At 41.2% G+C, this 26,335-nt stretch overlaps 1 protein-coding gene across 17 annotated transcripts in view; it reads right to left on the reverse strand.

Annotated features, from left to right (window-relative positions):
* Window positions 1-26,335, reverse strand: part of ZMYM2 (zinc finger MYM-type containing 2) — a 169,763-nt gene that overhangs the window by 92,646 nt on the left and 50,782 nt on the right. For 15 of the 17 annotated variants that reach the window (XR_009451299.1, XM_059684123.1, XM_059684125.1 and 12 more), the window contains 4 exons: window positions 25,028-25,887; window positions 7,265-7,550; window positions 5,051-5,216; window positions 4,052-4,264 (listed from right to left, as the gene is read on the reverse strand). Coding sequence is in view for 16 of the 17 variants with exons in the window: in XM_059684118.1 (XP_059540101.1) it covers window positions 4,052-4,264; window positions 5,051-5,216; window positions 7,265-7,550; window positions 25,028-25,887 (1,525 nt within the window). In the remaining variant the exon portion in view is untranslated. The remainder of the gene's footprint in view (window positions 1-4,051; window positions 4,265-5,050; window positions 5,217-7,264; window positions 7,551-25,027; window positions 25,888-26,335) is intronic. The other 2 variants (XM_059684126.1, XM_059684128.1) reach the window with 1 other exon arrangement.

Genomic DNA, 26,335 nt, shown 5'->3' on the forward strand with positions numbered 1-26,335 from the left:
CCCCCATCGATTGCCCTATCGGCCAGTGGCCTGCGCCTCCCTCTTTGGGGTGACAGATCGCAGAGCCCCCCCATCGGTAGCCCCGCAGAGGGTGGCCTGTGCCTTCGTCTGCAGGGCGATGGCGGGGCCCCTTGACCAATCACATCGCACCGGCCTTGGCTAACCTGGCACCAGTACATGTCATAGCGTGGTGGTCCAGAAGGTGGTCCAGAAGGTGGTCCAGATGGTCGTTCTGCTGTTCAGTCATTCAGTTGATTTGCATATTACACTTTTATTACTATAGCTATCCCTAATTAAATCGATCATAATCTTCGTGAATATACAATCAGTACTGAGCACTAGAGAAAACACACACACACACACACACACACACACAAAACGTATGTTTTTTTCCACTTTGACTGCTACCTGATTTTTGGCATATTATAATTAAACTAGAGGCCTGGTGCACAGATTCGTGCACCGGTGGGGTCCCACAGGCTGGCCAGCAGGGATGGGCCAAAACTGGCTCTCCGACATCCACTGAGGGGTCTCAGATTGCAAGAAGGCTGTTCTGGGTGACACACCACGTAATCGGGCTCCCTCCTCTCTGGTTCCAGTGCATCACCTGAGAACCGCAGCTGCCAAGTGAACACAGCTCGGCAGCTCCTGCGTTGAGCATCTGTCCACTGGTGGTCATTGTGCGTCACAGCTTCTGGTTGGTCGGTTGGTCAGCCGGTCAACAAGTCAGCTGGTTGGCCAGTCACTTAGGCTTTTATATATATAGATAGAGGTACATTGCACAAAATTCATACACGGATAGGGTCCCTAGGCCTGGTCAGTGATGGGGGCCTTCTTTCTGCCAGCCGGGGCATTCCTCCCCCAGCTGCCAGTTGGAGTATTCCTCCCTTTCATGCCATCCCCTGGTGGTCAGCACATGTCATAGTGAGCAATCGAACTCCTGAGGGGACACTGCATGTTAGCTTTTTATATACATACTAGAGGCCCAGTGCACAAAAATTTGTGCACTCGGGGGGGGGGGGGGGGTGTCCCTCAGCCCAGCCTGTACCCTCTCGCAGTCTGGGACCCCTCAGGAGATTACGACCTGCTGGCTTAGGCCCGCTCCTGGGTGGCAGAGGGCAGGCCCAATCCCTAGGAGCAGCCCCTGGTTGGGCTCAGAGCAGGGCTGATTGGGGAGTTGGGGTGCCGCCCCCTGTCATGCACAGACCAGGGTGGATCAGGAGGTTGCAATGCCACCCTCAGTCATGCTCAGGGCAGGGCCGATGGGGAGATTATGGCTCTACCCCATCACACACAGAGCACGGACCGTGGGGGGAGGGGGTGGCGGCGGCCGGGGGGAGGTTGGGGCACCACACCCAGTCACACACAGAGCCGCAGGGCGATTAGGGGTTTGGGGAGCTCCCCCCTATCAGGCACAGAGCAGGGCTGAGCAGGGGGTTGGGGCGCCTTCCCCTGTCACAAACAGAGCAAGCGGGACAGGAAGGTTGTGGCCCCGCCCCCGTCACACACAGAGCCGCAGGGCAATCAGGGGGTTTGGGCGCTGCCCCATCACGCTGATCCCAGTGCCGGGAGGCCTCGCGGCTCTGCTGATCCCGGTGCTGGGAGGCATATTACCCTTTTACTATATATAATAGAGGCCTGGTGCACGGATGGGGGCCGGCTGGTTTGCCCTGAATCAGGGTAGGGGTCCCCACTGGGGTGCCTGGCCAGCCTGGATGAGGGGATGATGGCTGTTTGCAGTTGGTCACACACCCCTCAGGGTGAGGGTCCCCACTAGGGTGCCTGGACAGTCTGGGTGAGGGGCTGAGGGCTGTTTTCAGGCTGGCGGGTGACTGAAGCTCCCAACCGCTCCGTTTTTTCTTTTTCTTTTATTCTGGGCCAGCTTTAGCTCTGAGGCTTGGCTCCAGCTCTTAGGCCTTGGCTGCTGAAAGCAGGTATCTGGTTTGTTTGGGTTCTATAATCGAAACACTGTTTCAACTCCAGCTCTGAGATCTGGCTGACTGAAAGCAGGTTTCTGGGGTTTTGTTTTTAGCTTCTATATTTGTAACAATGTTTCAAACTGCAAGCTCAGAGGCCGGCAGCGACAGGCAGGGAACGTTAGCTTCCTCCATCACTGAAGCAAGCAAGCCTCATGTTCACTTCAAGCTGCCTGGCTGTCGGCCGCCATCTTGGCTGGCAGTTAATTTGCATATCACCCTGATTAGCCAATGGGAAGGGTAGCGGAGGTATGGCCAATTACCATGTTTCTCTTTTATTAGATAGGATGATGTTCAAAGTCACTGATCATCAGAGAGATACAAATTCAAACGACAGTGAGGTGTCACCTCACACCTGTCAGAATGGCTACCATCAACAAATCGACAAATGACAAGTGCTGGTGAGGATATGGAGAAAGGGGAACCCTAGTATACTGCTGGTGGGAATGCAGACTGGTGTAGCCATTATGGAAAACAGTATGGAGTTTCCTCAAAAAATTAAATATGACCCAGTAATCCCACTTCTAGGAATATATCCTAAGAAACCAGTAACACCAATCAGAAAGAATGTATGCTTCCCTATGTTTATAGTAGCACAATTTACAATAGCTAAGGTCTGGAAACAGCCCAAGTGCCCCTCAGTGAGAATGGATTAAAAAAGCCATGGAACTTTTATACCATGGAATCCTATGCAGCAATAAAAAAGAAGGGTCTCTTACTCTTTGAGATAGCATGGAGGGACCTGGAGAGTATTATGCTCAGCTAAATAACCCAGTAAGAGAAAGACAAGTATCACATTATCTCACTCATATGTGGAATCTAGTGAACAAAATAAGCTGATAAACAAAATTGATCCACCAACAAAAAAGCAATAGAACAGATTGCAGAATCTCAGAGGGAAGGTGGTGGAGGGTGTGGGGGAAGTGATCCAACCAAAGAACTTGTATGCATATACTGTATATATAACCCATGAACACAGACAATTGGTGGTGAAGGCCAGAGGCAGGGAGAGGGTTGGTCCTAGAAGGGGTCAATGGGGGAAAAGGGGGACATATGCAATACTTACAAAGCTAAAGATTTTTTTTTAATTAACATTAAAACTGAAAAGTAAATGAGATGATCAGTTCTAAGCTAGCTTTAACAATGTGAAAAATCATATTTGTTCCCTGGCCAATGTTTTTCAATGGTTAGTGGCAGCCTGCACTCCTAATAGTCAAGGGTTCGATTCTCAGTCAAGAACATATACCTCCATTGCAGGTTCAATTCCTGCACTCCAATCAAGTGTGAGAGGGAGTCAAGCAGTCAATGTGTCGCTCTCACATTGATGTTTCTCTCTTTCTCTCTCCTGCTCCCTCCCTCCCTTCTACTCTCTCTGAAAAGCAATGGAAAAAATGTTCTCAGTAAGGATTTAAAAAAAGAGAGAGAGAAATCATATTTACAACCACCCAAAAGAAAATTCAAAAGAGAAATCATGCCCCAGCCAGAAGGTTCAGTTGACTGAAGGACCATCCGGTACACCAGAAAGGCTGCAGGTTTCATCCCTGATTGGGGTGCATACGGGAGGCAACCAACCAATCTTCCTTCCTTCCTTCATCTTCCTTCCTCCTTTTCTTCCCTTCCCTTCCCTTCCCTCTCCCTTTCCTTTCCTTTCTTCCTTTCTTTCTATGGGACGCAACCAATCAATGTTTCTTTCTTTCTTTCTCTCTCTCTCCCTCTCTCTCTCTCTTTTCTTCTTCTCCCTCTAAAATCAGTAAGCTATCCTCAGGTGAAGAGAAATAAATAAGTAAATAAATAAATAAATAAAGTAAAGGCAAGATATTTAAAAAAGAGAATTCTTGAATAATTCTTATAGCATTTACCATTTTATGTAAACATCACACATTTATATCCAATTATCTTTATAGTATTTATTTGAGATGTGAAGACAATAATGGAATGAGATTCCAAGTAAAATCTGGTTAATAAATGCTATTAGAGAAAACAATTAGAGCCATTTACAATACATTCAGAAGAATGGTGGGGGTTTTTTGTGTGTGTTTTTTAGAGTGGTGGGTTTTGATCAGATTAAGAATTACCTGTTTGTATTCACTGACACAACTTTGGCAGCAAAATCTCTTTTGCTGACCATCAATCACCAGGACATTGTTTCCAGCACCTTTGCTGGGCAGGTACTCTCCACACTGTTCACAGCAATTCATTATCAGACCATTGGCCATTCTGTATCTATTAAAGCAGTGGTCACTACACAGCTTATGAGTCATATTTTTAAAGCTAACTTCATGGCGAATCTAAAAGAAAAACAAACAAAATTTTATAAAGCAAATAAATGATTATGACAAGTAGTCAAATAACAAGATACTCCCATTGAAAAAAAATGCCTCACTAATGTTTTAGTGAAAAGCTTGTTTAAGCAAAAACAAAATATAACACATATTTCATTATTCCTTGAATCATTTTTATACACCCAAGGAATATATGTATGGTGTGGAGAGGACCACCAGTGACATAACTACGAAGTTCTCTAGCAGTATCTAAAAATAATACAAAACAACCCAGTTTGAATATTGCTGTTATAAAACTTCTAAAACAGACTGGAAATCTTCACATAAATCCAAAAGGAAGTATAAATAAGTGCACTACTTTAGAAAAAGGAGGAGAGAGAACCATTATTACAAATCACTCAATTGAGGTATGTTCACACAAGTTTCTTTTTTTAATTAAATGCCAACACTTTAATACCATAGTAACAATGTGAAGTTACCAAACTTCGTTTGTTCTACTTCTTAAGCAAGATTGTTGCCTTATTTGTTTAGTCAGCCTATTGATTTAAACATGGTGGTTTTGTCCATGAGTTCTCCCAACCTCAGGAAAAAAGTCAATTCATATTATATTTTAATTTTTCCTAATTTATTCTAACTAGGGGAGAGTCAGATTACATAATGGGATACTCATCAGATCAATTTTTATATACCCTTACTTTTAAGGTATACACTAATAAAAGATTATAACTGCTATATAAAGTTAAAAATATTTCCAAAAGTTAAAATCAAGTGATAAAGCACAAAAGTACAAACCTCTGTTAGTTTACCACAAATTGTACATCTTGATTTATTTAGAGCTCCTTTAGTAGGATTCTGTTTGTCTTCATAGAGAGACAGACAAGACGTACTACAGAATTCCTGGAAGGACTCACTTGAGTCCACTTGAGCAACGATGGTTCCTTTCATTGTAGTTATATCTCTGAAAATAAGAGGAACAACTTAAAGTAAAATTCTATTTTTAAAAATAATCAAACAGCCCTAGCCAGTTTTTCACAGTGGTTAGAGCGTTGGCCTGAGGACTGAAGAGTCATGTGTTCGATTCTGGTCATGGGCACGTACCTCCATTGCAGGACTGATCCTGCCCCGGGAAGCAACCAACTATGTGTCTCTTATATCCATGTTTCTCTTGTCTCTCTCCTTCCCTTCTACTCTCTAAAAAAAAAATCAATGGAAAAAATACATTTGGTGCCCGGGCAGCATTGCTCAGTGGTTGAGCGTTGTCGACCTATGAATCACCGGGAGGTCAGGATTCAATTCCCAGTGAGGGCACATGCCCGGGTTGCGGGCTCAATTCCCAGTATGGGAGTGTGCAGAAGGCAGTCAATCAATGATTCTCTCTCACCGTTGATGTTTCTATCCCTCTCACCCTCTCCTTTCCACTCTAAATATCAATAAGAAATTTAAAAATTTAAAAAATATATATATACACATTTTCGTGAGGATTAACAAAAAAAATCAAACATAATAGTAACTGACATTTTTAATTTCTATACAAGCAAACTATTTTATATTGTTAAGTCCTTGCCACTACACCCAATTTATCCTTAAGCTCATTAACAAGGCTTTCAGATATTGGTAACATTTTAAAAAACAAAATGGCTGTTATTATTTATATAGAGTTTAATGTCAAGGCCCAATTTATTGAGTTATTAAGTAACAATACCTATTCAATTCCCCTCACTTGGGATAAGTATAAAGCGTGAGATATCTAGGTCACAGGAACATAATAAAAATAGCCCCACCTACCATTCTATACAGCTCTCTAACTGTAATCAGAAATGTTAGGAAATGAGTCCCAACCGGTTTGGCTGAAAGGATAGAGTCCCAGGTTCAATTCCGTTCAAGGGCACATACCCAGGTTGCAGGCTCGATACCCAGTAGGGGGCATGTAGGAGGCCGCCAATCAATGATTTTCTCTCATCATTGATGTTTCTCTCTCTCATTCTCCCTAAAAATTAATAAAAACCAATTTTTTAAAAAATGTTAGGAAATGACAATACTGATAACCATTGAAGTTTTCCTTCAATTCTCAATTTCAAGATGCTATATTACAGCATGTAAATCTTTTATTACTACTGTAAAGCAATCTAAAAAGTGTATAACAATTATCCCAATATTTGACTTTATTAAACTCATATGGAGCACTAAGGCTTTTCCAAAATTCTAAGATCAAAAATATCTTCCCAAATTTGGGCTGCTCCAAGAAATGGTACAAGAAAATCCACCTGGTTTGACCTTGCATATCTCACTTATTTTTTAACTAGTGAAGGCAGACTGAAAAATTGGCAGAAGAGAGCATCCTATCTCTCCAAGGCCGTCAGAAAACTGGTATCTGAACCTTGAAACAGTGACTATTCTAATGAGTTAATGTTCAAAACACACATAAACACATACCTATTTTAATACAGGACTAACCATATATAAACTGCCTAATAATTATATCTAATTAATAATATAAATATATATTTTTACAAATTCAAGAAGTCGATGAAGATTGCAGACAAAATTAACTATAAAAATCTACACCAAACTCTATAAAATAGAAAGCCTTTTAATCATAAGCTACCTGGGCTTGATAGAGAACCCTCTAAATCAGTGGTTCTCAACCTTCTGGCCCTTTAAATACAGTTCCTCATGTTGTGACCCAACCATAAAACTGTTTTCATTGCTACTTCATAACTGTAATGTTGCTACTGTTATGAACCGTAATGTAAATATCTGATATGCAGGATGGTCTTAGGCGACCCCTGTGAAAAGGCCGTTCGACCACCAAAGGCGTCGCGACCCACAGGTTGAGAACCACTGCTCTAAATCATTACAAATTTCAGTTTAACTTTAAGATTCAATCAACTTGCTTAACAATTTTGAAAACAGAATAATTCGTCTCTAAGACTTTAACAGTTTTCCTAAAATTTTTATACCACCAATATTCAACTATACGGAATTATGTTTAAAAGTAAACCTTACTTTTTACACATAACACACAGTTTCTTTGGAGCAGGCTTGTGAGAGAAGGAGGAAAGGCAGGTGGTAGAACAAAAGAGGTGAGCAGATCCTTTTCGTTGATAAGCTGTCTGTCCCTTTTGTAAAGGTTTTTTGCAGTTTGCACAAGTGACTTTAACTGGTTTGGTGGGTTGCTGTTGGGCAGAAGGCTGGAAAATCTGTTTAGGAAGCGAGGCCACTGGTGATAAAGAATCCACCCCTGGCTGTTTCTGATTACGCGGAAATGAAGCTGACTGGGAGATCCAAGAATCTTAAAAAAAAAAAAAAAATGCACAAGAAAGAGCAATGAAATAGGTATTCACACACACTGAAATGTGTATCAGAGAAACAGTTTTAACTTCTCATTTTGTACAAGTATAAGACATTAATAAGGCAGCAGCATAGCAGAGAGGTAATAAACACGTTTTGGATAAGAATGGTTGATTGAGGCCTGGCAGGAGTTGCTCAGTGGTTAGTGTGTCGGCCAGCACACAGGAGGGTCTCGGGTCTGATTCCCAGTCAAGGGCACATACCTGGGTTGCAAGTCTCATCCCTGCACTCCCCATCCCCGACTCAGTGGGAGGCAACCAATCGATGTGTCTCTGTCACATCAACATTTCTCTCTCTCTCTCTCTCTCTCTCTCTCTCTCTCTCTCTCTCTCTCTCTCTATTTCTATCTCTATCTCTATCTCTCACTTTCTCTCTCCTTCCCTCACCTCTCGCCCCAACCTTCATTTTCTCTAAAAATTAATATCCTCACTCCTCAGGTGAGGATAAAAAAAATTTTAAATGACTAGGTTCCATCACTTATCAGACCTCGAAGTTACTTAAACTCTATGCCTAACTCTCCTCTAAGCTGGAAATGGTACCAAGATGATATGAATGCTAACATAAAATGAAAAAACCATGACTAGCATATAGGAAGCACTAAAAATATTAGCCTTTAGTTCTTTTTTTTCAATATATTTTATTGATTTCCCACAGAGAGGAAGGGAGAGGGATAGAGAGAAACGTCGATGAGAGAGAAACATCGATCAGCTGCCTCCTGCACACCCCCTACTGGGGATGTGCCCGCAACCAAGGTACATGCCCTTGACCGGAATCAAACCTGGGACCCCTCAGTCCGCAGGCCGACGCTCTATCCACTGAGCCAAACCGGAGGCAAACCGGTTATGGCTAGCCTTTAGTTCTTAAACAGGAAGAACTAATTGGCAGAGTAATAAATAAGCAAGGAACACATACATCAACACAAAAGTACAATAAAATCTTGATCAACCAGAATCATTGACAAATATAATACAGGTATGTTTATTTATGATTATATTCAAAACATCTTTTTAAGAACAGTGTTTCCATACATACATTCAGTTTCATGGCCTCTAAATATACCACATAATAGCAAATAAAATTAAAGTGTTACACAGAAATGACATAAGTCAACATATATATAGTAACCAATCCAACATATTGCTCTACACTGCTAACAGTTCAGCATATCACAGCATTGAAGGTACATGTCTCATTAACACTGGAGTGCAGGTATTCATCTGTCCATCTTTAATAGTGAGCTGCTTTGGCACTTAGCTGCAGTCTGCAGCTTCTGCATAGTTATAGTACCACAGACTTCTCATGACACTACCAACAGCATAAACTTGTTTTCATTATGAAACGTTTTCAGGCCACCACTTCTAATTTCCTTTACTTTGATATAACTTTTTTCATTTCTAGTTTCTTCTACATTTTGAACTTCCATACATAAAAGCTTAACTTCCAATGATAAGCCATTACTTTCCTTCCATAGCAAGTACAAATATAGCCAAAACTCAGGGAAACTAATTTTTTTTTTTATAAAAAAGAGGGAGAAAGTCTTCTTTTACACACACATAAATATATATATATATATATATATATATATATATATATATATATATATATATATATTCCCTCTGCCACACATACTAGAGGCCTGGTACACAAATTCGTGCACCAGTGGGGTCCCTCGGCCTGGCTTGTGGGATCAGGCCAAAACCAATTCTCCAACATTCAAGAGGCCCCCGATTGTGAGAGGGCACAGGCCAGGCCAAGGGCCCCCACCGGTGCATGATCAGGGCCGGGGAGGGATGAGGGAGGTACGTCAGCCAGCTGGAGAGGGACCCTGGGAGGACTCCAGGGTGTGTCCAGGCCATCTAGCTCAGTCCCAATTGGCCAGACCCCAGCAGCAAGCTAACCTACTGGTTGGAGCATCTGCCCCCTGGTGGTCAAAGCATGTCATAGTGACTGCTCAACCAGTCAACTGTCTGCCCCCTGGTGATCAGTGCACATCATAGCGAGCAGTTGAGCAGCCTTAGCATATCATTAGCATATTACACTTTGATTGGTTGAACAGCTGACCGGTCAACCAGACACTTAGCATATTAGGCTTTTATTACATAGGATATGTATGGAGAGAGAGAGATTGATTGATTTCAGAGAGGAAGGGAAACATCAGTAATGAGTCCTAACCAGTTTGGCTCGAGGGATAGTGTGTCGACCTGTGGAATGTCCCATCAAGGACATATACCTCAGTTGCAGGTTCGATCCCCCACTCCAATCAGGGGTGCGTACAAGAGGCAACCAATTGATGTGTCTGTCTCACATCTATGTCTGTGTCTCTCCCTTTCCCTTCCACTCTCTCTAAAAATTAATGGAAAAATATCCTCAGGTGAGGATTAACGAAACAAACAAAAAAAAGGAAACATCAGTGATGAAAGAGAATCATTAATTGGCTGCCTCATGCACACCCCCTATTAGAGCCCAAAACCCAGGAATGGACCCTGACAGGGAATTGAAATGAGGCCTCCTGGTTCACAGGTAGAAACTCAATCACTGAGCCACACCTATGGGGCAGGGAAACTTCTTTACTACAAAAACCTAAAGAAGAGACCACGCTCTCTGGGACAGGGAGAGACTACCACCACTGCAGCACTCCCCGGACTGCGGGACTCGGACACGGAGCCCACACCATCTTGAAGGGGAGAGTGGCCTCTAGGAACTCATCAGCACCACCACCCAGACAGGCCTGGGATATTGCCCGCGACCCAGCAGCCACTCTAGCCAAAATCCTGCTGCCCACCCGCAGACTCGCAGACCCTGGGATCTCCACCTCCAAAGGTGCAGCAGTAAGTGCAGCCGCCCCTTCCCAGCAGCAGACCTCCGACATCGCATTTGCGTGTCTCCAGCAAGCAGGTCTCCGAGGCACACCACTCCATAGATTTCTCTTGGGAGTCACTGTACGCCCCAACTGGGTGTGATTTTGTACAGACACAGGCGCACTGCCCCCCGGTAGAAATTCTGAATTCCCTCTGCCTGATTAAATGCCCACACACACCAAGCTGCGCAACTTAAGTGCCAGGGCCCTTCAGCGCAGGGTCTCTCAGAGTGCATCAGAGCTCAGCACCCGGCAAAGGCACTGCCACAGTTGCTCACTCCCCCTGAGCCCATCTGTCCACAGGGCACTTTGGGAAGCCGCAGTGAACCTCCACTGGGTCCAATCTTGGACAAATAGGGACGCACTCCCCTGGGCAGTAGAAATTCTGAATTCACCCATCCTGGATACCTGCCCAAAGACGCCTCGATTAAGCGTGCCAGGACCCTTCAGAGTGCTTCAGTGCGCCTGCGCTAGCAAACTCACTGCACTTGCTCCTGTATACCACCACCAGGAATGAGCGCCTATCCACCACAGGTGCATCAGCAAAAACTGAGTTTCCTCACCCCACAGCTGCAGAACTCTGGACACTACACAGTTGCATGCTTTCCCAGCATGCAGGACTCCCAAGACAACCTCTCCACAGGCAGCCCTGGGGCCTCACTGTGAGCCCCGCTGGACATGTACTTAAACAAACAGGGGTGCATTTCTGGGCTGTAGAAACGCTGAATTCCCTCTTCTGGGATAGCTGCCCACAGACACTGCAATCCAGTGGCTTCAGAGCCAGGGCCCTTCAGAGTATGTCAGTACACCCTGCTGGCAAACAAACCACAGGTGCCCCTGTACACTGCCGCTGGGATCGCGTGTATCCAACCACGGAGGCAGCAGCAAAAGCTGAGTCTGCCCACCACACAACTACAGAACTCTGGACACCACAGTCACGCCTTTCCAGAACACAAGCCTCCTGAGCCCCACCACCCCAACAGACAGCTCCTGGGTGCCACTGTGAGTCCCCGTTGGGCACGCATGATTTCAATCAAGGGCACAAGAAAGCAAAAATTGGGACACCTCCTTCACGGCTGCTGACTTCTAGACACCTCAGTTGCGCCTTTTCACCTCACAGGCCTACCTCAAGAGAACCCAAACAGCTCAAGTAGGGAACTACACTAGACTACCAAGCCCAGGAGACCTGAGAGGTCACACCAGTAGCATCATACACCAAAGAAACTGGGTAGCAAAGCAATCGGAGCTACAGTTAAAACATTACAGCAAAACATGGGAAGACAAAAAAGCAATCCACAAAGGAAAGAAAAAGAGGAGTCACCAAAAGGGAGTTAAATAAAATTGAGGCTACTAACTTAGCAGAGGAAGAATTCAGAGTAATGGACATAAGGATGCTCAAACAGCTGGATAACAAATACACACAACTCAATGAGAATTATAAGGAACTCAATAAGAATGTCACCAGCATGTAAAGGAGCAAAGAGGAAATGAAGAACGACATAGCTGCAATAAAGAACACAATGAAAGGCTTAAACAGCAGACTAGAAGAGGCTGAAGACCGTACCAGCGAATTAAAAGACAAGGTAGGAAAAAACACACAAACACAAGAGCAACTGGAAAAAAACTTAAAAAGCAAGAGGAGAGCCTAAGGGAGCTTTGGGACAACGCAAATGAAACAACATTCGTTTAATAGGGGTACCAGAAGGAGAGGAGGAGAAGCAAGGAATAGAAAACTTGTTTGAAGAAATAATGACAGAAAACTTCCCTGATACTGGCAAGAAAAAAACTACACAAGTCCAAGAAGCACATAGAGTGCCAAACAAGATGAATCCCAAAAGAACAACATCAAGACACATCATAATTAAATTGGCAAACACCAACGACAAAGTAAGAATCTTGAAGGCTGCCAGAGAGAGACAGAAAGTTACCTAAAAGGGATCACCTATTAGAATATCAGCTGACTTCGCAGCAGAAACACACCAGGCAAGAAGGGAATGGAATGAAATATACAAAGTGATACAAAGCAAGGGAATGAATCCAAGAATACTGTACCTAGCAAAGCTATCGTTGAAAATTGAAGGTGGTGCCGAAACCGGTTTGGCTCAGTGGATAGAGTGTTGGCCTGCGGACTGGGGTCCCAGGTTCGATTCTGGTAGAGGGCATGTACCTGGGTTGCGGGCACATCCCCAGTGGGAGATGTGCAGGAGGCAGCTGATCGATGTTTCTCTCTCATCCATGTTTCTAACTCTCTATCTCTCTCCCTTCCTCTCTGTGAAAAATCAATAAAATATATTTTTTTTAAAAAAAATTGAAGGTGGAATCAGGAGCTTCACAGACAAAACAGGGCTAAGAGAGTTTATTACCACCAAGCCAGCAATGCAAGAAATGCTAAAGGGACTGCTATAAAAAGAAGAAACAAAAAGACAAGAAGAAACACAAACAATAAGAATAAAAATGACCACAAACAATTACTTTTCAATAATAACATTAAATGTAAGTGGATTAAATGCTCCAATCAAAAGACACAGGGTAGAGAGAAATCAAGATGGCGGCATAGGTTAACGCCGGAGATTGCTGCCTCAAACAACCACTTCAGAGATATAACTAAAGGACAGAACAGACATCATCCAGAACCACAGGAAGGCTGGCTGAGTGGAAATTCTACAACTAGGAGGAAAGAGAATATCATACCTAGACTCAGAGGAGGCGCAGTGCTGAAGTGAAATACTCAGGTGCGGAGTGTGCGCGCGGAACGGGCTGGCGGCGGAGGGTGCGGTTGTTGTTTTCAATCGGGAGGAAGTTTCAGACTCTGAGATCCAGATCCGGCCGAGTCTCTAGGGACCCAGACTCAAACGGGAGAAGTCGGACTGTCTGGCTTTGGTCGGAACTCGAAGGCAGCTTTCTCTCTGAGGTTTGCAGCAGTTGCTGGGACTCTGAGAGGCAGAGCCCCTAGGGACGGAACTGAGAGCAGCCATAACTGCTTGCTCCACCTGCCCTGTAGATCCCCGGAGACCTGCCCTGCCCAAGCCCTACGAAGAACCATTTGCCGGATAGCCTCAGGCAAACGCTAGATTAGCACCGCCCTAGAGATCCAGCACAGAAGCTCTCCCACTGCAGAAACAGCTGACTCTCATAGCCAGTTAGCCTGGAGGTCAAATCACCCCTCGTATTACCGACAACAATCAAGGCTTAACTACAAGACTGTGCACAAAGACCACTAAGGGGTGCACCAAGAAAAGATAAAAAAATGCGGAGACAAAGAAACAGGACGCAAATGTCAGAAATGGAAGATATAGAGCTCAAAACCACACTTTTAAGGTCTCGCAAGAACTGTCTAGAAGCTGCCGATAAACTGAGTAAGGCCCTCGAAAAGACTGGTGAGACCGCCGATAAATGTAGTGAGATCCTCAAGAAATCTAATGAGACCCTCGATGTTGTGATAAAGAACCAACTAGAAATTAAGCATACACTGACTGAAATAAAGAATATTATACAGACACCCAACAGCAGACCAGAGGAGCGCAAGAATCAAGGCAAAGATTTGAAATGCGAAGAAGCAAAACACACCGAACTGGAAAAGCAAAATGAAAAAAGAATCTGAAAATACGAAGATAGTGTAAGGAGCCTCTGGGACAGCTTCAAGCGTACCAACATCAGAATTATAGGGGTGCCAGAAGATGACAGAGAGCAAGATATTGAAAACCTATTTGAAGAAATAATGACAGAAAACTTCGCCCACCTGGTGAAAGAAATAGACCTACAGGTCCAGGAAGCGCAGAGAACCCCAAACAAAAGGAATCCAAAGAGGACCACACCAAGACACATCATAATTAAAATGCCAAGAGCAAAAGACAAAGAGAGAATCTTAAAAGCAGCAAGAGAAAGAAACCCAGTTACCTACAAGGGAATACCCATACGACTGTCAGCTGATTTCTCAACAGAAACTTTGCAGGCCAGAAGGGAATGGCAAGAAATATTCAAAGTGATGAATACCAAGAACCTACAACCAAGATTACTTTACCCAGCAAAGCTATCATTCAAAATTGAAGGTCAGATAAAGAGCTTCACAGATAAGGAAAAGCTAAAGGAGTTCATCACCACAAAACCAAAATTATATGAAATGCTGAAAGGTATCCTTTAAGAAGAGGAAGAAGAAGAAAAAGGTAAAGATACAAATTATGAACAACAAATATGCATCTATCAACAAGTGAATCTAAGAATCAAGTGAATAAATAATCTGGTGATCATAATAGAATCAGGGACATAGAAAGGGAATGGACTGACTATTCTTGGGGGGGAAAGGGGTGGGGGAGATGCGGAAAGAGACTGGACAAAAATGGTGCACCTATGGAAGAGGACAATGGGTGGGGAGTGAGGGCGGAGGGTGGGGCGGGAACTGGGAGCAGGGGAATTAGGGGGGGGAAAAAGAGGAACAAATGTAATAATCTAAACAATAAAGATTTAATTTAAAAAAAAAAAGACACAGGGTAGCTGAATGGATAAGAAAACGTGACCCATGTATTTGCTGTCTGCAAGAGACCTACCTCCGAACAAAGGATTCACACAGACTGAGAGTGAAGGGATGAAAAAAAATTTTTCAGGCAAATGGAAATGAGAAAAAAGCTTGGGTTGCGATACTTATAGCTAACAAAATAGACCTCAAAGTAAAGGTCATAAAAAAAGATAAGGAAGGCGACTACATAATACTAAAGGAAGCAATTCAACAAGAAGATATAACTCTGGTAAACATATATGCACCTAATACAGGAGCACCCAAATGCATAAAACAACTTCTGGAAGATATCAAGAGAGAAATCAATAGCAATACAGTCATAGTAGGGGACTTTAATACCCCACTGACACCACTGGATAAATCCTCTAAACAAAAGATCAGCCAAGAAACAGCAATCCTAAATGACTCACTAGATCAGATGGACTTCATTGACATCTTCAGAAAATTTCACCACAAAGCTACAGAATATATATTCTTCTGCAGTGCACATGGGACATTTTCAGAGATAGACCATATCTTAGGACACAGGCAAAGTCTCTTCAAATTCAAGAGAATAGAAATCAGAACAAGCACCTTCTCAGATCACAATGGCATGAAACCAGAAATCAACTACAATAAAAACATTGAGAAAAAAACACTTAGAGGCTAAATAGCATGCTATTAAACAATGGATGAGTTACCAGAGAGATCAAAGAAGAAATAAAAAGCATCTTGGAAACAAATGACAATGAAAACACAACAATCCAAAATCTATGGGACACAAGAAAAGCAGTACAGGAAGGGAAGTTCATAGATCTACAGGCCTACCTCAAAAAATAAGAAAAAGTGGTAATAAATGATCTAACCCTACAACTCAAAGAGTTAGAAAGAGAGCAACAAGAAAAGCCCACAATATCCAGAAGAAAGGAAATAATAAAGATCAGAGCAGAAATAAACAACATAGAGACCAAAAAAACAATACAAAAGATCAATGAAACCAAGAGGTGGTTTTTTGAAAGGATTAACAAGATTGATGAACCTCTCGCCAAGATCACCAAGAAACAAAGAGAAAGAACCCAAATAAACAAAATCAGAAATGAAAGAGGAGAAGTAACAACAGACCCTACTGATATACAAAGGATTGTCAAAAAATACTACGAACAACTCTACTCCAACAAACTGGACAACCTCGATGAAACGGAGACATTCCTAGAAAAATACAAGCTTCCAAAACTCAATGAGGAAAAATCAAAAAACCTGAATAGGCCAATAACTACTGATGAAATTGAAACAGTAATCAAAAAGCTTCCAGCAAACAAAAGCCCTGGACCAGATGGCTTAACAGGGGAGTTTTACCGAACATTCAAAGAAGAACTAAAGCCAATCCTCCTCACACTATTCAAAAAAATTCAAGAGGAAGGCACATTCCAAGCTCATTCTACGAAGCCAGCATTACTCTAATCTCAAAACCAGATAAAGACACCACAAAGAAAGAGAATTACAGGCCAATATTCCTGATGTACATAGATGCTAAAATCCTCAACAAAATTCTAGCATACCGGATCCAGCATTACATTAGAAAGATCATACACCATGACCAAGTGGAATTTATTCCAGGAATGCAAGGCTGGTACAATATCCACAAATCAATAAACGTGATACATCATATAAACAAGCTGAGAGACAAAAATCACATAATCTTATCGATTGATGCAGAAAAGGCATTTGAAAAGTCCAACACTCTTTCTTGATTAAAAACTCTCAGTAAAGTGGGAATAGAGGGATCATACCTCAACATAATAAAAGCCTTATATGAAAAACCTACAGCCAACATCATACTCAATGGGCAAAAACTAAAACTATTTCCCTTAAGAACAGGGACCAGACAGGGATGCCCACTTTCACCACTCCTGTTCAACATAGTACTGGAAGTGCTAGCCAAAGCAATCAGACAAGAAGAAATAAAAGGCATCCAAATTGGAAAAGAAGGAGTAAAATTGTCATTATCGCAGATGACATGATACTGTACTTAGAAAACCCTAAAGACTCCATCAAAAAATTAATAGACCTAATAAATGAATTTGGCAATGTAGCAGGATACAAAATTAACGCCAAGAAATCTATGGCATTTTTATACGCCAATAGTGAACTTATAGAAAGAAAAATTAAAAAAAAAAATCCCATGTGCCATTGCACCAAAAAAATTAAGATACCTAGGAATAAACTTAACTAAGGAGGTAAAAGACCTCTACCCAGAAAACTACAGGACGTTGAAAAAAGAGACTGAGGAAGACATAAACAGATGGAAGAACATACCGTGTTCATGGATTGGCAGACTCAAGATCATCAAAATGTCCATACTACCCAAAGCAATCTATAGATTCAATGCACTCCCCATTAAAATACCAACAGCATATTTCACAGATCTAGAAAGAACTCTCCAAAAATTCATTTGGAAAAAAAACAAAAAACAAAAACCCTACTAGCTGCTGGGATCCTGAGAAAGAAGAACAAAGTAGGTGGGATCTCAATACCAGATGTCAAGCTGTATTACAAAGCCACTGTTCTCAACACTGCCTGGTACTGGCACAAGAACAGACATATAAAACAATGGAATAGAATAGAGAACCCAGAAATTGATCCAGACCACTATGCTCAATTAATATTTGACAAAGAAGGCAGGAACATACAATGGAGTCAAGATAGTCTCTTCAGTAAATGGTGCTGGGAAATTTGGTCAGACACATGCAAAAAAATGAAACTAGACCACCAACTTACACCATGCACAAAAATAAACTCAAAATGGATAAAGGACTTAAACGTAAGATGGGAAACCATAAAAATATTAGAGGAATCCACAGGTAGCAAAATCTCAGATATATGCCAAAGGAATTTCTTCACTGACACAGCTCCTAGGGCAATGGAAACTAAAGAGAAAATGAACAAATGGGACTATATCAAAATAAAAAGCATCTGAAAAGCAAAAGAAACCATCAACAAAACAACAAGAAAACCAACTGCATGGGAGAACATATTTGCCAATGATATCTCTCATAAAGGTTTAATCTCCAACATTTATAGGGAACTCATACAACTCAACAAAAGGAAGATAAACAATCCAATCAAAAAATGGGCAAAGGACCTAAATAGACACCTTTTAAAAGAGGACATACAGAAAGCCAAGAGACATATGAAAACATGCTCAAAGTCACTAATCATCCGAGAGATGCAAATCAAAACAACAATGAGGTACCATCTCACACCTGTCAGAATGGCTATCATCAACAAATCAACAAATGACAAGTGCTGGAGAGGATGTGGAGAAAAAGGAACACTTGTGCACTGCTGGTGGGAATGTAGACTGGTGCAGCCACTATGGAAGGCAGTATGGAGTTTCCTCAAAAAACTAAAAATGGAATTCCCATTTGACTCTGTGACCCCACTTCTAGGAATATATCCCAAGAAACCAGAAACACCAACCAAAAAGGATATATGCACCCCTATGTTCACAGCAGCACAATTCACCATAGCTAAGATCTGGAAACAGCCTAAGTGCCCATCAGTAGATGAATGGATTAGAAAACTGTGGTACATCTACACGATGGAATACTATGCTGCTGTATAAAAGAAGGAACTCTTACCATTTGCAACAGCATGGATGGAACTGGAGAGCATTATGCTAAGTGAAATAAGCCAGTCAATAAAGGGAAAATACCACATGATCTCACTCATTTATGGATAATAAAGACCATTATAAACTTATGAACAAAAATAGCTACAGAGGCAGAGCTGCCTCGAACCGACTGTCAAACTACAGCAGGAAGGCCGGGGGGGGGGGGGCAGGTGGGGGGGAGGGTGTAAAAGATCAACCGAAGGACTTCTATGCATGCATATAAGCATAACAAATGGACATAAGACACTGGGGGGTAGGGGAGGCCAGGGGATTGTCAAGGGCGGGGGAAAAAAAGGAGACATATGTAATACTCTGTGCAATACTTTAAGTAATAAAATAAAAAAAAATTAAAAATGGCACTTGCATTTGACCCAGTGATCCCACTTCTAGGAATATATCCCAAGAAACCAGAAACACCAATCAGAAAGGATATATGCATCCCTATGTTCATAGTAGCACAATTTACAATAGCTAAGATTTGGAATCAGCCTAAGTGCCCATCAGCAGATGAATGCATTAAAAAACTTTGGCACATCTACACAATGGAATACTATGCTGCTATAAAAAGGAAGGAACTCCTACCATTTGCAACAGCATGGATGGAGCTGGAGAGCATTATGCTAAGTGAAATAAGTCAGTCAGAGAAAGATAAATATCTCACTGATTTGTGGATTATAATGAACAACATAAACCGATGAACAAAAACAGATGTAGAAACAGAGAAGCATCGATCAGATGCTCAAAACTCAGAGGGAAGGTAGGGGAGGATGGGGGTGAGGAGGAGAGATCAACCAAAGGACTTGTATGGATGCATATAAGCATAAACGGTGGATGTGGACAACAGGGGGTGAGGGTGAGGTCAGGATTGGGGGGATGAGAGGACATTGGGGGGATAAAGACACATTTGTAATATCTTAGTCAATAAAGGAAAAAGAAAAAAAAAAACTAAAGAAGGCTATTTCATATTGCTGACCCAGTCCACAACTAATGGTTTCAACAGCCTGCATACACTGCTATTCAAATCTTACTTTACTTCACAATTCCCCCCACCAAAAAACATACATACTTTATACGAAGAATAAATAGAGTTTTTTCTGGATCCTGTTATTCTGTTATCATCAGGGTAACTGACCAGTTTTAATAAATGGATAACAATAATATTGAAGACAAAGAAAGAAATCACTGAAAGAAATAGCAATTCTACCTTCTGAGAGGCCTTCAAACAAAATCTGTATTTGAACATATGCTAGAAGGAATAGCTTTTTGCAACACAAATTCTAACTCCCTACAAATTTTCAATTTGTAGTCTTATCATTTCCATATATACTTAAAGGAATCTATTTAAACTTAAGGCATCTATTAACTTGATTTTAAAAACCTGGTGCTTTTATTTTCAATTTAGTTTTAGGCCCTACATAAATAATGTAATGGCTCCCTTTAACTATATTTCAGCTCTTACATTTCCCCTATTTTCAAATTTCACCTCCTCCAACACCAAAAAAACTTTTAGGACTAGAAGGTACCTAATCATTTCACATCATGGGATAGCAGTTTAATCAGTCTGAGAGCCAAAATTTTAAAACTCTCTATCACATATAGCCAAAATTTTACAACTCTCTATCACGAATGAAAACAGCAAATAAATATAAGAGCTGATTCATAAATTCAAGAGCAGGTATATGTTTCGTTTTTCTCATGAGTACTTTACATTGCCTTGTGTAAGAGTTTGAGTAAAGAGGAACACAACTCTTACAATCTGTCCCTTTAACCAGCAATATTCCTAAAGCAATACGTATCACAGATACATTAATAAGAATATTCTAAAGAGCTATTTACATAGTAAAACTTGGAACCAAGCTAAATAGAGAATTAACAAAATCAAACATATTTGACATAGTCAAAAGTTCAAGATTTGTTACTAGGTATTCAAAGGAGTAGTATAGGAGGGGAGAGTTTGCAAAACTATACCTATACTATGATCTCAGATTAGATTTAAATATACCATTCTCAATGGTGAGAATGTTTTTTCTTTCTCATACTCATATTTTTATACATTTATAATTACGAGACAAAATAGCCAATTTAAAACTAATTGAACATCATCATTTCTTAAACTTTTATGTGAGGTGGAAGGTTACAATAAAAGACGCTCTAACATACAACTGGTAGTAGTATAAATTGGCAAGAACTTTCCAGAAGGCAATATGACAATATATTTCTGCAACTTAAAAATGCCCTACAAATATAAGCGCACAGCACACATACACAAACAGTGTCAAGGGTCTTCGAAAGCATGAAAATGTTTCAAAACTGAATAATAAGAAATACATTTCTTTCAAAATCTCTATAAACCAGACACTATTTTAGACCATCAATCTTTAGGGAGACAGGACAATATACTCCAAAGAAATAATCAGAAATTTGAACAGAGATGTTAATGATATACCTATAATAGCAAATATGGGAAAAGTCAAGTATGGGAATGATATATTCATACCCAATCATTATGCAGACATTAAAACTGTTTTTATATTTTAATAGTTTGAGAAAATACAATGTAATAACAAATGGGAGGAAAACTGGAATCAAAATTATGCAGAGTTGCATTTCAACCAGATTAAAAAACACAAAGGAAAAAGACTGAAAGACATCCACTGAGAGCATGACCCTTTAGTTAATAAGACTACAGGGGACTTTTTCCCTCATTTTTTAATTACAGATTTTTCAGACACTCTCTAATAATTAGACATTACTATTGTAACCCCAAAAAAAAGAATATAAAAGAAATACGACGAGAGAAACCAAGATGGCGGCATAGGTAAACACCAGAGATTGCTGCCTCGCACAACCACTTCAAAAATACAACTAAAAGACGGAACAGACATCATCCAGAACCACAGGAAGGCTGGCTGAGTGGAAATTCTACAAATAGAAGGAAAGAGAAAAGCATACCGAGACTCAGAGGATGTGCGGTACAGAAGTAAAATACAAAGATGCGGAGGTGCATGCGGAGAGGGCTGGAGGCTGAGGACACGATTGTCTTTTTCAATCTGGAGGGAGTCTCAAGCTCTGAGCTCCAGTTACGGGCGATTCTCTGGGGACCCAGACTCATACGGGAGAAACTGGACTGTCTGGCATCCGTCGGAACTCGAGGGCAGCTTTCTCTCGGAGGCGCTCGCAGAGATTGCCGGGACCTCTGAGGGCAGGACTGAGAGCAGCCATACTGCTCGCTCCGCCAGTCCTGTTGACCTCCTGGGACCCTGTTCTGGATGATGTCCGTTCCATCTTTTAGTTGTATTTTTGAAGTGGTTGTGCGAGGCAGCAATCTCCGGTGTTTACCTATGCCGCCATCTTGGTTTCTCTCGTCATATTTCTTTAATATTCTTTTTTTTTTTTTGGTTACAATAGTAATGTCTAATTATTAGAGAGTGTTTGAAAAATCTGTAATTGAAAAATGAGGGAAAAAGTCCCCTGTAGTCTTATTAACTAACGGGTCATGCTCTCAGCTTTTGCATATGAAAGGCCCGGCCCTTTGTAATCTGAAAATTACTTAACAAACTGCAGCTGGCATAAGGCCCCAGGGCAACTTGCATTGCTTTACAGCTGGCTTCTCTTGGATAATCTCAGGCAGAGGCTAGATTAGCACCTCCTTAGATCCAAAAGCCAGTGTACCCAGTGGTCAGAGTGGGACCATCCAATTACAACTCCTCAGATCCACAAGGGACACACTCAGGGGACAGACTCAGTGAGCACCAAAGCCGCACTGAAGCAAGTCTTGCCCCATAAGGGTGTCTTCAGCACAGAAGTTCTCCCACCATAGACACTGCTGATTCTCACAGCCAATTGGCCTGGAGGTCAATTCCTCCCAGTGATACCTACGACAATCAAGATTTAACTACAACAAGACTGTCCACAAAGCCCACAAGGGGGTGCACCAAGAGTGTCTACCTCAGGTAATAGGGGAGGCTGAGACACTGGGCCCTATAGGACACCTAGCACAGAAAGCCACTCTATCGACACAGCGAAGCATAAAAAAATGCTGAGACAAAGAAACAGGACACAAATGACAGAAACGGAGGAAAGCAAACTACTGGATATAGAGTTCAAAACCACACTTTTAAGGTTGTTCAAGAATTTTCTAGAAACCGCCGATAAACTTAATGAGACCCTCGATGTTGTGATAAAGGAACAACTAGAAATTAAGCATACACTGACTGAAATAAAGAATATTATACAGACTCCCAACAGCAGACCAGAGGATCACAAGAATCAAGTCAAAGATTTAAAATACGAAGAAGCAAAACACACCCAACCGGAAAAGCAAAATTAAAAAAGAATCCAAAAATACGAAGATAGTGTAAGGAGCCTCTGGGACAACTTCAAACGTACCAACATCCGAATTACAGGGGTGCCAGAAGATGACAGAGAGCAAGATATTGAAAACCTATTTGAAGAAATAATGACAGAAAACTTCCCCTACCTGGTGAAAGAAATAGACTTACAAGTCCTGGAAGCGCAGAGAACCCCACACAAAAGGAATCCAAAGAGGACCACAACAAGACACATCATAATTAAAATGCCAAAAGCAAAAGACAAAGAGAGAATCTTAAAAGCAGCAAGAGAAAAACAAAACAGTCAGTTACCTACAAGGGAGTACCCATAAGATTGTCAGCTGATTTCTCAACAGAAACTATGCAGGCCAGAAGGGAGTGGCAAAAATATTCAAAGTGATGAATACCAAGAACCTACAACCAAGATTACTTTATCCAGCAATGCTATCATTCAAAATTGAAGGTCAGATAAAGAGCTTCACAGATAAGCAAAAGCTAAAGGGGTTCATCACCACTAAACCAGTATTATATGAAATGCTGAAAGGTATCTTTTAAGAAGAGGAAGAAAAAGGTAAAGATACAAATTATAAACAACAAATACACATCCATCAACAAGTGAATCTAAAAATCAAGTGAATAAATAATCTGATGATCAGAATAAACTGGTGATTATAATAGAATCAGGGGCATAGAAAGGGAGTGGACTGACTATTCTTGGGGGGGAAAGGGGTGTGGGGGATGCGGGAAGATACTGGAGAAAAATTGTGCCCCTATGTATTAAGGACAGTGGTTGGGGGGTGAGGGCGGAGGATGGGAGGGGAACCGGGTGGAGGGGAGCTATGGGGGGCAAACAAGGAACAACTGTAATAATCTGAACAATAAAGATTTAATTTAAAAAAAAAAAAAAGAAATATGACTAGCATTTCATAGAGTACTAGAGGCCCAGTGCACAAATTCATGCACCAGTGGGGTCCCTTAGGCTGGCCTGCAGGATCGAGCCTAAACCAGCTCTCTGACATTCCCCAAGGGGTCCCGGATTGTGAGAGAGTGCAGGCCAGGCCTAGGGACCCCACCGGTGCACAATGGGTGCCGGGTAGGGATGCGGGAGGTTGGCCAGCCAGGAAGGAACCACAGGAGGATTCCAGGGCGTGTCTGGCCCATCTCGCTCAGTCCCAATTGGCCGGACCTCAGCAGCAAGCTAACCTATTGGTCAGAGCGTCTGCCCCCTGGTGGTCAGTGCACATCATAGCGAGCAGTTGAGCAGCCTTAGCATTCATTAGCATATTATGCTTTGATTGGTTGAACGGCTGACCGGATGACTGGACACTTAGCATATTAGGCTTTTATTATATAGGATTCTACACAGCCTAAGTTTAATCATTTCTTGTTATTGTACACAATTCCTAGGCTGACAAAGTTGCTAATGAGCCTAAAATGATGAAAGAATGAGACAGACACACACAGGCTTAGGGACAGGTGAAAGAGAAAGTGACACCCACAAACATGGTCATGAGAAAGCCAGAATTCTTACAACGTTTTCACAGAGCAAAGCTACCCACAGAATAAAATTTCAACTTTCAAATATAAAAAATATAATAAGAAGCTAAGTAAAAATTAAAATCAGATAGGTAGTCAAAATTAACAGAGAAAGTAATACAAATCTAAATGCAATTACATCATATTATATTGTTCCTTAAGTGTGCTATTTATCTTTTTGTTCTCTACACATTAAAACAACACAACTAAAACTAAAAATATATAAGCAAAAAAATGAGTACATGACAAATAAAATGCCAAATTGTTACAATTTCGTGGTGGAATATAAGGAGTATTTTTTTTAATCCATTAGACATATAAGTTTGTGATTGATATTCTAATAATTATGGAGAAATACTATAAGTGTTTTTACTCTCTGATTAGTTAAGACTTCAAACTTAGAAGTCAATAGAACTAATATACCTTACATGAATAAACTAACCAAGGTGGCAGCAATTACTACAATAGAAAAAGCAACAGCCAAAGTTCAAATTCATTTACATGGGGTAGAATATCACTCATGGCTTACCAGGACTATGATGACTTGCAGATTCTCCATTCTGAAAAACATCTCCTGCCACATTCATTCTACCAGGATTAAAAGGTCCTACTCCAGTCTTGGTCTGTGAAGTTAAAGATGGGGTGTATGTTTGCATATTAACACCAAAATTACTTGACTGCAGTCCGTTAGAGACATCTCCCAAGTTGGTATTCTGCAGTGATGTTACATGTGTAATCATTAAGTTCATATCTCGCCCGTCAGTATTTTCTAATTGGCCATCATTCACAGAGCTTACACCTGTTTCTAAGGTGGTAACATTAGCAATCTGAATTTCAGAGTCTGGTTCTGTGGTGATACCACTATTACCCATTCCTGCATTTACCTTACTTCTTGAAAAACTGGAAGTAGAGAAATCCACATCATTGGTTCTGTTTTTAGTCTCAGGAGGTCTCCGAGGTTCAATAAAATTGGAGGAATTTTTCTCTTGCCCTTGATTTGTTTCCATGTCCTCTTCATCATCAATGACAATTGTTTCACTTACATTTCCCTTCTGAGAAGCCAAGTCTTTTGAGGAAGGAAGAATTTTGGAATCATTTCCTTGTAGTTCTTCATTTTTGGATGATGTAAATGTTATGGTTCTTTGATCAGAAACCACTGATGCAGAAGATGGGGGAGGTTGTACAGGTTCAATAAAAACAACATCATCATCATCTTCCACTGATGCGTTTTGAAATTTATTAGATCTACAAACTAAAGGATTAGGTGCACCACTAAATGAATTTCCAACATTCGTGAGACTAGTTGCCATGGCCGTACTCCCTAATAAAACAGGAGTCTGATCAGTCAGTTCTAATCCTCCCACTGAACCTGTGTCCATGCCAAGGAACCTGTTAAGGAGATAGAAAAAAGAAAAAGTATATAAGTGGTCAGGACATAACATTTTATGTTGCTCTAATTGAAGGAATTTTTTTTTTAAGTTCCCTTTCTTTTCTCTTCTAAATGAGAATGATTCTTATATAATACCCCAGAAAATTTTGATATCCATTATGATCTTCTCTTATTCACTAATCATTTCATATAGTTTACATGTGAAACTCTAGCAATATAAAAAGGTAATTATCCAATTTTCAGCTCCACCACCTCCTCTCCTTCACACTATTTTCTCTATAAACTAAAACTGAAAAGATATAAACCCTCTTACACTGGAGCAGGAAAATAACCAAAATATGATAATAAAAATCTCTGCGCTATACATTTATCCCTCTGTATTCAATAAAATAGTATGGTTTAGTTCCTAATTTCCCTTACCTCATCTTTTTTTTTTTTTATAACCCC

The sequence above is a fragment of the Myotis daubentonii genome, chromosome 2, assembly GCF_963259705.1.
Source record: "Myotis daubentonii chromosome 2, mMyoDau2.1, whole genome shotgun sequence".
Classification (NCBI taxonomy): Eukaryota; Metazoa; Chordata; class Mammalia; order Chiroptera; family Vespertilionidae; genus Myotis; species Myotis daubentonii.